General features: G+C 43.6%; 1 protein-coding gene across 1 annotated transcript in view; it reads right to left on the bottom strand.

Moving 5' to 3' along the window:
- The window catches only part of LOC107597073 (dynein heavy chain 2, axonemal-like), a 156,265-nt gene that overhangs the window by 16,973 nt on the left and 125,375 nt on the right, over positions 1 to 13,917 (bottom strand). The window contains exons 59-72 of the mRNA XM_016287985.1: positions 7,966 to 8,082; positions 7,692 to 7,833; positions 7,234 to 7,403; positions 6,482 to 6,598; positions 6,194 to 6,358; positions 5,955 to 6,080; positions 4,409 to 4,557; positions 4,053 to 4,119; positions 2,725 to 2,875; positions 2,109 to 2,257; positions 1,904 to 2,037; positions 1,607 to 1,751; positions 1,199 to 1,398; positions 90 to 216 (exon numbers count right to left, since the gene is read on the bottom strand). Coding sequence (XP_016143471.1) covers positions 90 to 216; positions 1,199 to 1,398; positions 1,607 to 1,751; positions 1,904 to 2,037; positions 2,109 to 2,257; positions 2,725 to 2,875; positions 4,053 to 4,119; positions 4,409 to 4,557; positions 5,955 to 6,080; positions 6,194 to 6,358; positions 6,482 to 6,598; positions 7,234 to 7,403; positions 7,692 to 7,833; positions 7,966 to 8,082 — 1,959 coding nt within the window. The remainder of the gene's footprint in view (positions 1 to 89; positions 217 to 1,198; positions 1,399 to 1,606; positions 1,752 to 1,903; positions 2,038 to 2,108; positions 2,258 to 2,724; positions 2,876 to 4,052; positions 4,120 to 4,408; positions 4,558 to 5,954; positions 6,081 to 6,193; positions 6,359 to 6,481; positions 6,599 to 7,233; positions 7,404 to 7,691; positions 7,834 to 7,965; positions 8,083 to 13,917) is intronic.

The following is a 13,917-nucleotide window of genomic DNA, read 5'->3' on the forward strand; positions in this document are numbered from 1 at the left end:
TTTTTAAACAAGTCAAAACAATCTTTTCCAAAAATCCACTTTCAGAACCAGAACACACACACAAACACACTCCCCCCTGCAGCTCTCACCAGTCCCCCCCGGAGAAAGAAGCTGTATTCATCAATGTTGAGCTTTCTGGACGCCTCCAGGATCTTGGCGCACATGTGGAAACTGAACAGGAGCTTGTGACACTCAAACAGTCCTCGACAGGTGTATCTGCAAACAGATCAAACTCTCTGACATCACTCTGAAAGTCAGCTTAATATGATTTAAAAAACCATTAAAAAATGTGAGATGACAATTAGCAAGCACTACATGATGATTATGTATGTGGCTGTATGTGTGTGCATCATTTATGAAAAATGTCCCATGGGTAAATACAGTTATTTACATTTACATATGAAGACATATGAAAATAAAAACAGTGTAATGCTACATAAATGCTATGTACATGCACAACTGTTAAAGAAATTAATACTTCTATTTAGCAAAGACCCACTGAACTAATCAAAAGTGACTGTGACATTTCAAAATAAATGTGGTTCTTTAAATTTTCTAGTTCAAAAAGAATCCTAAAAAAAAAAATTTACTACGGTTTCCACAAAGTATTTTAAGCACAACTGTTTTCAGTTGTGGTAATAAGAAATGTGAATGATTTCTTAAGGATCATGTGACACTGAAGACTGGAGTTATAGCTGCTTTGCCATCACTGGAATAAATGGCCATCACAGTTATTTAAATTATAATAATATTTCACAATATTATTGTTTTTATTGCATTTTTTTTATCAAATAAATGCAGCCTTGGTGATCATAAGAGGCTTCTTTCAAAAACATAAAAAGAAATCGAAATCGTACTGATCGCAAACTTTTGAATTGGTAGTGTATACAGTATATATAATTTTCACAAAAATATTAAAATAGCTTTTATATTTAATTTTTTGTTACAATTAAAATAGTTTGAATAAAAATTTAATAATCTTTAAAAGAGATTTTCATGCTTTAAGACACAAAACTTATTCTTAACAGGCATTTTGAAATTAGAAAAAGTACATGCTACAGGCATCTGAAGGTTTTAATAAAAATCAACCTCTGGGGCATAAGAGTGCAAGTACAGTGAAAAAACTCCAAAAACTGCACAGTAACAAAGGAACACCTCTGTAAATATATGCATGTGTATGTGAGTTTGTGTTTCAGACCTGTAGACGGCATAAGTGTGGTGTCTGTTGAGGTTGTTTATCCTCTCCTCCAGTTTGTGGCTGCGGGGGCTGCTCTCTATACTCAGGGTGAACAGGTTGCTGTAGGCGTCCAGAGAGAACTGATACATGGGATCTATATAGCCCAGATCATTCAGTACAAAGAACAGGATGGACGCCCTCTGGGCGCAGGGGCGGTAGGCCTGAACACACACAAACACACACACAGAGTGGTGTCTATAGCTTTATCTGCCTCTCCTGCTATCAACATCCTCATCTCAGCAGTCTTTTTATCGCTCTGCCTTATTCAGAGGCACAATCTTTAATCCAATCAGGCAACCCTTTCAGCACCCTCCCTCACACCATCTCTCTCTCCTTGACCTCCCCCTCATCCCCCTCTCTCTCTCTCACCTCTCTGGCGGTATCGATTTGGCTCTCGGTCAGTTCGCTGATCTCCAGTTGTTCTGCGACCTCCGTGGCCGTGACTTTGGAGGTCTGCAGTGTGTTCACCAGCTGAACGTCATCCAGCAGGGAGCCGGACGCCTCATTCAGCAACCTGCACACAAACACAAACAAAATGGATGAGTGCAAAATGTGAGACTTGCTAGTATAAATACACTGTTGATTAGAATTACTGATGTGTTAGTGGCACTTGTATGAAGGTGCTAATGCAGAGCTGTGACATGTGCGAGCGTGTGTGCCGCCCACCGCAGGATCTCGTCCTCCAGCTCCTGCAGTTTCCTCTTGCCAGAGGCGATGTTGATCACCAGAGAGTCCTTCTGTTCCTCCAGCTCAGGACGCTCCTTCCTCACCACGATCCCCAGCAGCTGGGCCTCCAGACCCTGATGCACAGAGTTATGTTTCATCCTCAAAGACCTCTGTCATGGGAACAAGTTCATTAACACACACTGACCTGTTCTTTAACAGCAAAGTTGACAATAGTGGTTTTGGAAGAGATTTCAGGAGTGTAATGTGGATTGGACAGTTTGGTGGTCATGTAGAAACGGAATTCAGGACTGTATTCCACTTCTTTATCTCCCAGTTTTAACAAGAAACGCCCACCTGCAGAACACACACAAGAGATATGCAATATTTCCACACATCATTCCTTGTGGAATTTGAACCTACAACCTTGCCAGGCCAAATTTTTAATCACTGTGGCAAATTTTACTTGCCCCGGTGACAGTTTCTCTGGCGGTGACATTTTTTCGTATGCTATTTTTAAGTACTAGAAACAAAATACAGATTTTTTTTTTAGCTATTTTACTTCATTAAATTTATTACGGTTTGCATGATGTAAAGATAATTTTATAGTAAAAATACTTTTTCAAGTAAAATAACCTTTAAATAGCATTATACCAGTAAATTACACTGCTATAACATCAAAAAATGCTTTCAACAGACAGACATATTCATATATACACAACCTGAACCCATTACATCCTGCATATTCTGTCATCCTGATTAAGCAATGTTATCAGTCAATGGTGAGTCGTGTGTGTGTTTGTGTGTGTATAGAGGGGACTGACCAACTTTTGTGAAGGACTTGTTGAGAATGGGGGCTAGTGAAGGATCTAGTTCCTCTTGGACGTTCTGCAAAAGAACTGGGGAACCAAACTGCACCGCATTCTCCAGGATCCGCAAAAAATCCGGCATCTGCAGGTCTATTACCTTCAACCCCTGAGAGAGAGAGACAACATGAGACTAGAAGAGAACATGAAGGACACACGAAGGACGATATAATGACATCGACTAAGAAGAAAAAAGTAAAGGTAGCAGAGAGGATAAATATGATTCAAAAGTGATAAATGGACATCGAAGAAAGAAAATGGGATGTGAAAGAGATGGAGAAGAGCTGGAGGAGGCAGAAAAGAGGCTTCGGCTCTGTCATTGTGTTATTGTTCGTAAATGTCAACGTTTAACTGTAGCGTGTGAACGGCACTCGCCGCTCCAGACACTCACCACTACAGATGAGAAAAGACCTGCGAAGAGGAGGAAAAGGTCACAGACAGAAAGAGAAGAAGAACAGAGGCTGAAGCTGAACAGCAAATTATCCTGAGAGATGAATCGAAAGTGCGCGTCCTCCTATGTCTCCTGAACATACATGACAGCCTATCCATCCATCCTTCTGTTTGTCTATCTATCTAGCTATCTATCTATCCATCCATCCATCTATCTATCTATCGTTCAGCAAACAAAACCCACCCCACCCCAGCATGCGTCCTCCTATGTCTCCTGAACATACATGACAGCCTATCCATCCATCCTTCTGTTTGTCTATCTATCTATCTATCTATCCATCCATCCATCTATCTATCTATCGTTCAGCAAACAAAACCCACCCCACCCCAGCACAGAGACACAGAGAACGAGTGTATTAATGTGCATCTGTGTTCAGAGGTAGTGATAAATGGAAGGTGTATTCTGCTGAAGGAGAGCAGGTGAGGAGATGCGGCCTCACAGGGGACGCAGTTTCCAACTCACAGGAGAATTGAGTTTGGAGTTCTTGTATTCTAATTAAGGGCTCTGAAAATGGCTCGTCTGTGGGTTAGACGGTGAGTCATGTGATGAGGCATCGTGACTCTGAGCAGGTAATGTTGGCACTGAATGTGGGTTATGTTTTTCTCCATGGAGAATTAGATCTAACACTGTCTAATAATCACGACAGTCTCAGTTTCCATTGTTTCTGCCCTGTTCTGATGTCTGTATTCGTTGCCAAGACATTTCCAGCAAAATAATGTAGTCTGAGTTCAGTAAAAGGATTCTATGAACTTTTCTATGAATACCATAATATATGGGATATGTGTATGAGTGTGGTGTGTGTGTGTGTGTGTGTGTGTGTGTGTGAAATATTCACCCGTTTGGACTCCATGTTCTTAATCCACTTTAGCGCTTGTCCTTGAGGGTCCACCATTAGTGGCCATCTGTGACGAAGGACAGGGAGAGAGAAACATTAGCTCTTACTATAAATGCATGTCACATTTTTTTCTAATAATCCATAATCTCAAAATGCCATTAATCTGTTTGGTGTGTGTGTGTGTGTATGTGTGAGGGAGGAAATTAGCATTAGCTATAAATGAACAATGCAAAAAAACCGAGCTTACTATTATCTTTAGCTAATTATTCTCCAATCACTATTCATTACTGCTCATTATTCATGAGATATCATCATTATTCTAATTAGCGTTAAGGGATTGGCTCTCTGGGCCTGACCGGTTGCCACGGGTGACGATGACTCCGTTCTCAGTGGAGAAGGCATCAGACGGAAGGCCTTGGATATTCCATTCGCGCACTGCCGTGGGTTTAGACAGGAACATGGCAAAGCTGAACCCCGGAGAACACGGCACCCCCAGTTCTCTTACCTAGAGATGAAAAGGGTAGCAGAGGATTCGGGCAAGGACATTTGAACGAGAGGAAGGAGAAATGAAGTGTTAGAGCTGTCACCTGCATAATGTCATAATATTCTAACCTGTGAAGTGTGCAATACTATGCAATACTGAACCAGTTTTCAATGCAAAGCTATGAATTAAGTTACAGCAAATTATCTAGATCAGTGGTTTTCAAACTTTTTTTAAGAGTGACCCTATTTTTTATTTTAAATTGATGAAACCCTATCTATCTATCTATCTATCTATCTATCTATCTATCTATCTATCTATCTTAATCTATAATCTATTATTATCTCTCTATCTCTCATCAAACATATTTTCCTTAATATATACATGTACACTATGTGTGTGTATTTCTATATGCATAATATAAAAAATACACAGTACTAACACATATAGTATGTAAACAAACTTTTATTTTGATTGCGATTAATCATTTTGTAGCCCTAATATATGTATGTATGCGTTAGGGGTGGGCGATATAGCCTCAAAATGATGTCACGATATTTCTAAAACCCACCCCACCCCACCCCAGCACAGAGACACAGAGAGCGAGTGTATTAATGTGCATCTGTGTTCAGAGGTAGTCTATCTATCTATCTATCTATCTATCTATCTATCTATCTATCGTTCAGCAAATAAAACCCACCCCACCCCACCCCAGCACAGAGACACAGAGAGCGAGTGTATTAATGTGCATCTGTGTTCAGAGGTAGTCTATCTATCTATCTATCGTTCAGCAAATAAAACCCACCCCACCCCACCCCAGCACAGAGACACAGAGAGCGAGTGTATTAATGTGCATCTGTGTTCAGAGGTAGTCTATCTATCTATCTATCGTTCAGCAAATAAAACCCACCCCACCCCACCCCAGCACAGAGACACAGAGAGCGAGTGTATTAATGTGCATCTGTGTTCAGAGGTAGTCTATCTATCTATCTATCTATCTATCTATCTATCTCAATCAAATTAATTAGCACTAAGTTTATACTGGGTGCTAAAGATGAGCTAAGGCAAGACAGACAGACAAAGAAAATGTCAGTCAAAACAACAGACAGAGTAACATAAAAAACAATAGTCACAGAAAGACAGGCAGACAAACATATTGACACCTACAACAATGGAATGAACGAATGATAGAAAAAATGGCAGACAGGCCAATAGACAGAAAGACAATGAAGGACGGACGGACGGACAGACAGTCAGACAGATAGATAGATAGATAGATAGAATGACAAAGAAAAACGCAGACAGAAAGATTGCCATAACAATACAATGACAGAAAGAGAGACAGACGAAAAAGAAAAAAAGACCATCAAAAACAACAAAAAAATAAAATGATAGAGAATAACAGACAGGTAGACAGATACCTGTTTCATCCAGATATTTGTGACCAGCTCATCTCTGTAGTTGGACAGGAAAGGGCCCATGTAGGACAGGAAAGCAGCAGCCAGCAGGCAGTCTCCCACCAGACAGGACATGTTCTTCTCCAGACCCTGAGCCATCACACACACTCACAATCACATCAGAGACCCCTGGCTGCATTTTCACATCCACATATCAAACATCAAGGTGACTGGAGGGTGACTATGTGTGTGTTTGTTCGTACAGCCACCGTCTCCTCCCAGCGAACTCTCTCTCCTGCCAGTCCAGACACCAGCTTGCCGGCCCGGTCCAGTTTGAGCTCCATGTCCTCAGATTTCCTCCGTAGCTCCTCTTTCTGGGCCAGCTTTTCATCATATTGCCGCTTCAGCTGATCCAGTTTCTCTCCTACCTATAGACACACACACACAAACATGTTTTTAGCACTATATAACTATATATAAATAGTATTAACATAAAGTCATGCCCACATGCATGCACAAATATAGTGCAGGACAGACTGACACATGCTGACCTCTCTAAGTTTGCCCTGGGCCTCAGCCAGTGCGGCCTGTTTCTCAGCCAGCTGAGTCATTGCTCCATGCAGCCTGGCTCTCTTTGGCTCAACCACCCTGAAGATACGGCCATATACCTGATATATACACACAGAGAAGTATGAGAACATTAAAAAAAATGTTTTAGTGTCAAGACCCCTTTACACCAACAATGATAACTTTAACAATATCTAAAAGAAATTCTTAAACTTTAACTATTCTTAAAGTATTTCCTTCCCTATTGTGGCTTATATCTAAGAGAAACAGCTTTTTGAATGAAAAAAAAAAAAAAACATGGTGGAACTTGATTTTGCCTATTCGGAATTAATTGGATGGTTGTTTTCTAATTACTGCGATCTCATGTAAGTGACAGATGACAGGAATTTATTGGCCAGTCATTGCGCCAATGCACACGTTATCAGAGACAAGACATTGTTGTGGTGGGGAAGTTAATGTGCATGGATAAATAATTTATAATAAACACTGAATTACATAAAAAAAAGAAAAAAGAAATACAATAAGAATTTTCATTTTGGATTTCATGGTGACTTTAAAGTGCTTTGAATAAACCACTGGTGCTGATGGTAATATACTGTAGTTACCATTATAGTTTTTGTTTTTGGTGTGAACTTGCCTTAAAATATATATATATATATATATTTTTTTATATAAAAAGGGCAGCATAACACCATTCTGGTGTCGTAACCGTTGTAATTGTTCATGATTGTTGTACCTCCATGGCCCTGACCCACATGCAGAGGGACTTTGCAGCGAGTGAGACCCGTCCGATGATCTCAGGCTGGAAGTCGGGCTGCGTGCAGTACTGTCCAATGGTCTTCAGCACGCGGTCGGAAATGTTGTCCTTATCAAAATTCACCAACTGCTTAATGAAGTTGCCCTCTCCTAAAACAAATGGCTTGAATTCAGCCTCAGGCAAGCACATATTTCATTTTTTTTCTGCAATCTGTTCTGTGGTTATGTGCTTTCTACCGCATTGTGCTGACCTTTTTAAATATATCCTGGCATGCTAATGAATCACCCAACCCTCCCCTTTCTCTGTTTGGCTCATGTGATTTTGGTTATACAGTAGTCTGGTATGGATTTCATGACTGAGCCAGTGCCTGAATCCATGTGTGACATCAGTGTGATGGAGTGATTTAATAAAGATCTGGAACTTTCTCTTTCTCGTACCCAGTTGTCTCTTGGCCTCCGCCCAAGTTGGATCACATCCTCTGAGGATCATAACTGCCTGCATGACGGTTTCCACAAGAGCTGGAGGTCTGCCATATGACTTGATCTCCGTCATATCTTTCTTATTCAGCGACTCCAGAGCCTGAAGACAGTCCAACAAGATTACCACAGTTTTTTCATGTGCTGATGAAAACGTTATGTATCACATATTCAGTTGGCACTGCAGCTGTATGATGTCGTATTGAAAGTAATAGTCGCATGAATGCAGAATGACCTTCATGGCTTCCTCTAGAGCAGGAAGTGCTTCATCTAGGTCTCTCTGAGCATTCTCAGCCATGGTCTTACACTTGATTTCTTCTGCTTCTATTTTCTCACTGTGAGCACCCACCGCCTACACAAAGACACACATTAAAAAACACACCAATCTTAGAAGGTTATAAATATTCCAAGAACGCACACTACCTAACATATACAAAGAAAAACAACAACACACAAATACACACAGACACAGATCATTTTACCAAACACAAACATCAGTATGCAATAACAAAAAAAGAGGATTGCTGAGCAGTATGACGATATTTCTCTTTCAAACATTCCTTCGGTATCTCACTATGGGAATCACCTCAGGCGTGACCAATCCTGGAAGCACCAATTACACCACATCTGTCAGTTGACAGACCATTCACGACACGATGGAGTCCTGCCTCCCTATATATATCACTACATAACAGTCCCTACCTCATTCTCTTTCTCTTCCCAGTGAAGATCTTTTGGAAGCTACATTCTCGGTTGCCCCTTTCAGGATTAGCTGCTTAACTGTTCTTAGACGAGCCGTCAAGGTACGTCACCGAACACGTTTTTTTCTGAGAGCGGGTGTTTTTCACTATCAAAAATGTGCAGTCACCAGGATCCAGTACGTATTCAGACCAGATGGTGGATCAACACCTAGAAAGGACCTCCACAGCCCTGAAAGACAGCGGAGACCAGGACAACTAGATGAGCCCCAGATACAGATTCCCTGTAAAGACCTTGTCTCAGACGACCACCGGGACAAGACCACAGGAACCAGATGAGTCCTCTGCACAATGTGACTTTGCTGCAGCCTGAAATTGAACTGCTGGTTGCCTGGTCAGAGGAGAACTGGCCCCCCGACTGAGCCTGGTTTCTCCCAAGGTTTTTTCTCCATTCTGTCACCGATGGAGTTTTGGTTCCTTGCCGCTGTCGCCTCTGGCTTGCTTAGTTGGGGACACTTCATTTTCAGCAATATCGTTGACTTGATTGCAAATGATTGCAAAGATACTATTTAAACTGAACTGAGCTGGATGATGACATCACTGAATTCAATGATGAACTGCCTTTAACTGAAAAATGAGTGTTTACTATTGTCATTTTGCATTATTGACACACTATTTTCCTAATTAATGCTGTTCAGTTGCTCTGACACAATCTGTATTGTTAAAATATATATAAATATATAAATAAAGGTGACTTGACTTGACTATCAAGGTGGAAATTATTGTTAAGAGACAAACGAGCGAATTAACGTGTTATGACGAATTCTCTGGTCTGTCTTTTTTCTAAGTGACACGTTGTGGTGAGCTTAGCGCTTGATAAAAGAATGGACACGACTATTAGTTCTACAAGCGGGGCCACGACAGGGAAAGATGCCTCATGTCCTTGTGCATGCGGAGCAAGTATTTGCCTGTGTCATGCAGCTGGGGCGAGTTTATGGATGAAGTCTCCCCCAAGCTTCCTCCTCTTTTCCCGATCTTGTCAGAGGGAAGAGAGGAGGAGAAGGATGATGACGAAGCGATCGCTTGTCTGTTGGAGAAGGATGGAGAGGAGGATGATGATGATGACGCGATCCTACTACCGATGCCCTACCGTCCGGGAAGCGCGTTAAGCTAAGGGTCCCCGTCCTCAGCTCAAGTGGAGCTCGACCTGCTCGAAATGTGCAGGAGGGTGGCGGCGAAAATTTCTATTGAATGGCCGTTGCAGTAGGCGGGCCAGGGAACGGAGAGAGATCTATATGACGGCAAGCGACTGCCGTTGTGTTCCCCGCCTCTTAAAACAGTTATACCTGCAGTCCCCCGCATGCGTTTCAGAGATGAAGCGTTTTTGGGACAAACCCTTTTCACACAGGGTTCCTGTAAAGGGGTTTTCCAAACTGGATGTGCACAACATGGAGGAGCTAGGATGTCAAATCCCCCTCCTGTTGAGCTGTACATCATGCACATCATCTTAACCCTAATTGCAGAGCAGCTTTTTCTTCTGCCTCAGCTTCGCTGCCAGGATGTACTGAGCGCCTACCAGCCTCAGTTTTTCAGAAGATCTATCGTTCCTCTGCTCTGGCAGTGAGGGCTCTGAATGCTACCTCTCTCTTCACTGCTTATTAAGCAGAGTTAATGGAGGAGATGGGGAGACAAGTGGATGCTGTGTCACCAAACCCAGCTCTCTTTGAAGAGATCTGCGTTATTGCAGATCTCCACCTGAGAACCTCCAGCAGTGCAGACCAGAGCTGCGGCCGCAGCATGGGCTTGGCAGTGGTTGGTGAGCGAGCTCTCTGGCTGGGACTTTCAGGACTATCTGACAGAGAGAAAGTTGATTTCCTGGATACCCCGGTTGAGCCCAAAGCCCTTTTCGGAGCATCAGTCACTGCTATGTGCTAGCGGTGTGATCTGAGGAAGCAGGAGGGTGAGGCTTTCCAAGCTTGCCTTCCCCGAAAACCCATTCCTAAGGCTTTTCCATTAGCACGGCCTGGTTTTGATGCCCCTCTCAGAAGTGGTCAGTCGGCTTTCAGGAGTCCCAAACCTCCTCAGCCTCAGCAGACTGAGGTACAACCTAAGCCAGCACAGCCAAGGGGAAAACCTTCCTTTGCAGCAGCTGCGGCTGAACACAGACCCGCAAACCCTCAGGGAGGGAAGAAACGCCAAGCAACCTAACCCGTCCTCATGTTCTGGACGAGGGAATGAGCAACAGCACTGTTGGAGTATCTGTTGTTATCCTCCCTCAAAATGAGTGGTTATTTTCTCCCCCTCCCTCCAACAGAAGGCGTTGAACTCGGGAACCGTTCAAGGAAATGTCAAAAAGTTATCTTTTGACCAGTTCAGGGGTGGAGTTGGCACCAGTGCCCCACAAAGACAGTTCACAAGAGAATATGTGTGGTGTGAAAATAAACAAATTCCCTGTGCATCCAGGCAGTGGACCTAGGGCACAGCAATGTTTGAAAATAAAAACACACACAAAACCACCAGTGTTCGACACTGTGTTGATGGCAGCCGCAGAAGGGGAGTCAGCTCAAGTTTTAGAGGAAGAAATTGTTTCTTTAATAAGGAAAAGAGCAATCCGAGCTGTGCCGCCGGAGGACAGCCAGCACGGCATTTACTTTGTAATTTTTGTAATTTACACGGTACTTTGTAATTTCCAAGAGAGGCAGAGGTCTCCGTCCCATTCTGGATTTACAGAACCTCAACAAACACCTCAGAAAATACAAGTTCAAAATGCCCACATTCAAAGCGCGGTCACATTTTATTCCCGAGAAAGACTGGTTTACTTCAGTCAATCTGGAAGATACATATTTCCATAGACATCTACCCGGCACACAGGAAATTCCTCAGGTTTGCCTATCAGGGCACAGCCTACGAGTTTATGACTGTCCCATTCGGTCTCTCACTAGCTCCAAGAACATTTTGCTAATGCATAGAAGCAGCTCTATCACCGCTGAGAACAGCGAGTCTCAGAGTGTCAGCTTATTTGGACGATCTACTCTGCACTCCGTCACGGCAGCAAGTGGAGACAGACACGAAGATGCTTGTGTCTCATTTGAAGAGCTTAGGTTTCAAGATAAATGAGATAAAAAGCTGCCTGATGCCCACACAGGAGATAGTCTATCTAGGACTCAGACTGAACTCAGATTGGTATCAAGCATTTCTGTCAGAGGAGCGCATCAGGTCAATTTGCAGCTGTCTATTCCTTTTTCAAAAAGGGAAAAAAGTCCCATTCAGACTGTGTTTACGCCTTCTGGGGCTGATGGCCTCGACAGTCTCGGTTATTCCTTTGGGACTGTTGCAAATGAGAGAGTTTCAGAATTGGACAGCAGCACAACACTTATGTCCAAAACACCACCTCAACCGCAGAGTGATGGTGTCACCACTTTGCATGTGTGCTCTCCGTTATTGGAGAAACCGCTCGTTCCTCGAATCAGGGACTCCGCTGGGTGCAGTTTCCATGAGGAAGGTAGTAACGACGGATGCATCGCTTTCAGGTTGTGGTGCAGTGTGCAAGGGCAGAATAGCGAAAGGGAAATGGCCCATATCACTGCAGAGCGTGCACAAATTACCTATATATGTTAACAGTGTTTCTAGCTTTGAAACATTTTGTGCAGTTTCTGCGGAACCACCACATTTTGATCACATCAGACAACACGACCACGGTGGCATATATAAATCGCCAAGGTGAGGAGAGCACAAGCTCTCCTCAGATACACAGTCTGGCATAGAAACTGATTGTGTGGGGCGGGAAACACTTTCATTCATTACGGGCGACGCACTTCCCGAGAATAATGAATGCGGGGGCGTATCTCCTGTCCAGGGGGAATCCTCGGTACGGAGAGTGGACACTCCTCCCTCAGGTAGTGGGCCAGTTGTGGAAGAGATTCGGCCACGCTGCCGTAGATCTCTTCGCATCGCACGAAAATACTCACTGCCCTCTGTTCTTCTTGCTAGCGAGAGACGGTGCGCCTATGGGTGTGAATACCCTAGCGCACCCATGGCCAAAAGTACTGCTTTAAGCTTTTCCTCCGCTAAGTCTGATCATACCAGCTTTAAGAAGAGTAAGGGAGTGCAGTCACTCAGTCATATTATTGCCCCGAACTGGCCGGGGGAAATTGCGGCTGACAGAGATAATGCAGCTCCTATGCGATCAGCCCTGGCCTCTCCCGCTGCACAGAGACCTCCTCTCAGAAGCGCGCAGGGAGATTTTTCACCCCGCCCCGGACAAAGTTGCTCTTTGGGCTTGGCCCGTGAGAGGTTGAAATTAAATACTACTGGGATGCCACCGAGGGTGATCGAGACAATTCAAAACGCGAGGGCTGCCTCGACGTGCTCTGCTTACGATAGGAAATCGAATGTTTTCGAGCAATGGTGCACACATAAGCACATTGTTCCATTTCTCTGTTCCGTCGCAGATGTGTTATGTTTTCTGAATGAACTTTTGGATATGGACAAAGTTGCTCTTTGGGTTTGGCCCGTGAGAGGTTGAAATTAAATACTACTGGGATGCCACCGAGGGTGATCGAGACAATTCAAAACGCGAGGGCTGCCTCGACGTGCTCTGCTTACGATAGGAAATCGAATGTTTTCGAGCAATGGTGCACACATAAGCATATTGTTCCATTTCTCTGTTCCGTCGCAGATGTGTTATGTTTTCTGAATGAACTTTTGGATAAAGGCAGAGCTTTTTCTACCGTTATGGTGTATTTCGCGGCGATTTCTGCGTGTCATGTGGGGATTGACAATAACACTATGGGTCGACACCTGCTTGTATGCAGGTTTATGAAGGGTGCGTGGCGTTTGAACAGGGTGTCAAAATCACTGATTCCACCGTGGGATCTGGTACACCTTTTGAACCTATAGACAGCAGCGATCTGAAGCTCCTTTCGCTAAAGACCGCATTATTACTAGCTCTTTCATCTGCAAAGCGGGTTAGTGAACTTTATGCTTTGTCAGTTCATAACTCCTGTATGCAGTTCACTATGGATTACTCGCGAGTCTCTCAAAACTAATCCAGCGTTCGTGCCTAAAGTGAGTGAGTCAGCTCTAGCCTATAATCAAGTGGATTTATTGGCTTTTCACCCGCCGCCCTTTTCGTCACCAGAAGAAGAGTGGCTTCATTGTTTGTGCCCTGTCCGTGCGTTGCGTTGCTATGTAAACAGAACGAAAGCACTGCGGCAGAGTAATCAGTTATTTGTTTCATGGGCTGATTCTCATAAGGGTAAACCTATTTCTCATCAGCGCCTGTCCCACTGGGTAGTGGAAGCTATTATATTGGGTTATAATAGCATGGGTCTTAGTCCTCCAGAGGGGCTGAGGGCTCATAGTACCCGAGGCTTGGCCACCTCGTGGGCGGTGTTTAAGGGCGTTTCAATTCAAGACAATTGTGTGGCGGCGAGCTGGGCATCGCCACAAACGTTTGTCAGATTTTATAGGCTGGATGTTACAGAGCC

Source organism: Sinocyclocheilus grahami, unplaced genomic scaffold, assembly GCF_001515645.1.
Source record: "Sinocyclocheilus grahami isolate Dianchi unplaced genomic scaffold, SAMN03320097.WGS_v1.1 scaffold227.1, whole genome shotgun sequence".
In the NCBI taxonomy this organism is placed as follows: domain Eukaryota; kingdom Metazoa; phylum Chordata; class Actinopteri; order Cypriniformes; family Cyprinidae; genus Sinocyclocheilus; species Sinocyclocheilus grahami.